We start from the raw sequence: 1,204 nt of genomic DNA, 5'->3' as shown, positions 1-1,204 counted from the left end.
CGAATGTATATACAGAGGCGCAAGTTATGTTCTTATATTTAAAAAGTTATGATTGTGTTGACTTTTCATTTATGTGACTCGATATATTGATGATTACTTTAAGAATGCCGGGAGAACAAACCATCCTTAGTGATTACTAATACACGTATTTTTAGAATAATCTTTCCTTCTTTTAACACGCGAGAGAACCTTAATTTTGGGGGGATAACATGCATATAATTATCTCCCTGAAACTTTTGGATTGAGAAAAGTCTCCGATATGCGCAGAATAGTCTATAATTCTTGAACAATATGTTTTCTACTGTAGTGCGATTACAGCGGTTGAAATTATGACACGTGTTCTTGCGCAGCGCGGCGAGTCATCAAGTTTACGTTTATTTTCCTTCAAGGTTTTCGACGTCATCGTTTATACTCTCGAGGCAAATTCGAGTTTCAACCGTTGCGTTAAAATGCTGGTCCGTGGGGAAAAAATACCTTTGGACAAGGACTTTACAGTGTGTGGTGGCTTGAATAATTGATAAGTGTATTTATCTATTCCGGTAATGGGGTATATGCATACGGGGATTTATTCCTGTCCACCAAATACGAATAAAACTATTTTTCAATACTGAGTTAGACGATTCGAACGCAAGATTCCTCTACGTCCAACAGATGGCAGCACCGACGCACTATTTTGGCCTCGTTCACGAAGGGCGAGGGGTTCCGACTCTAGGCCAGATCCCGCCCGCTGATTGGCCGCTCGCCTCCCTAACACCGCGCTGATTGGCCCAGACCCCTACGTATGTCAGAACCCCAACAGCCCCCGACCACCTGAACGCGGCTGTATTTTGTTTCCGGCCACGTATTTTAGCAGAAGACGCGGCCCGACTGTCAAAGTCCCAATAGACGGGGTTGTGCGCGGGATTTCGCGGCGTTGCTGACCCATTCCGGACCCAACTATGTCCAGTTGATGCTGGCCAAGTGACAGGAAAGCGCTAGCGAGACGGACAACATGGAGAAGGTGTGGTTGCTGGTGGCTGTGGCGGCGAGTGTGGTGGCCAGGGCGGCTGCGGTCGAGCTCACCTTCGAGCTCCCCGACAACGCCAAGGAGTGCTTCTACGAGGAGATCGAGAAGGGGACGGAGTGCACGCTCGAGTATCAGGTAGGATGGCTTCGGGAGAAGGAGGAGGAGGAAGGGCGCGAGGGATTTGGGTCTTGGGCTCCT

At 48.1% G+C, this 1,204-nt stretch overlaps 1 protein-coding gene across 1 annotated transcript in view; it reads left to right on the top strand.

The window, feature by feature from the left end:
* The first annotated feature begins 788 nt into the window (after positions 1-788).
* LOC119589222 (transmembrane emp24 domain-containing protein 7-like) overlaps positions 789-1,204 on the top strand; it is a 9,685-nt gene continuing 9,269 nt past the window's right edge. Inside the window, exon 1 of the mRNA XM_037937826.1 lies at positions 789-1,141. Coding sequence (XP_037793754.1) covers positions 992-1,141 — 150 coding nt within the window. The 5' untranslated portion in view covers positions 789-991. The remainder of the gene's footprint in view (positions 1,142-1,204) is intronic.

The sequence above is a fragment of the Penaeus monodon genome, chromosome 25, assembly GCF_015228065.2.
Source record: "Penaeus monodon isolate SGIC_2016 chromosome 25, NSTDA_Pmon_1, whole genome shotgun sequence".
Lineage (NCBI taxonomy): Eukaryota > Metazoa > Arthropoda > Malacostraca > Decapoda > Penaeidae > Penaeus > Penaeus monodon.
The sequence above is the reverse complement of the archived record's forward strand: the minus strand, read 5'-3'. Positions and strand labels throughout refer to the sequence as shown.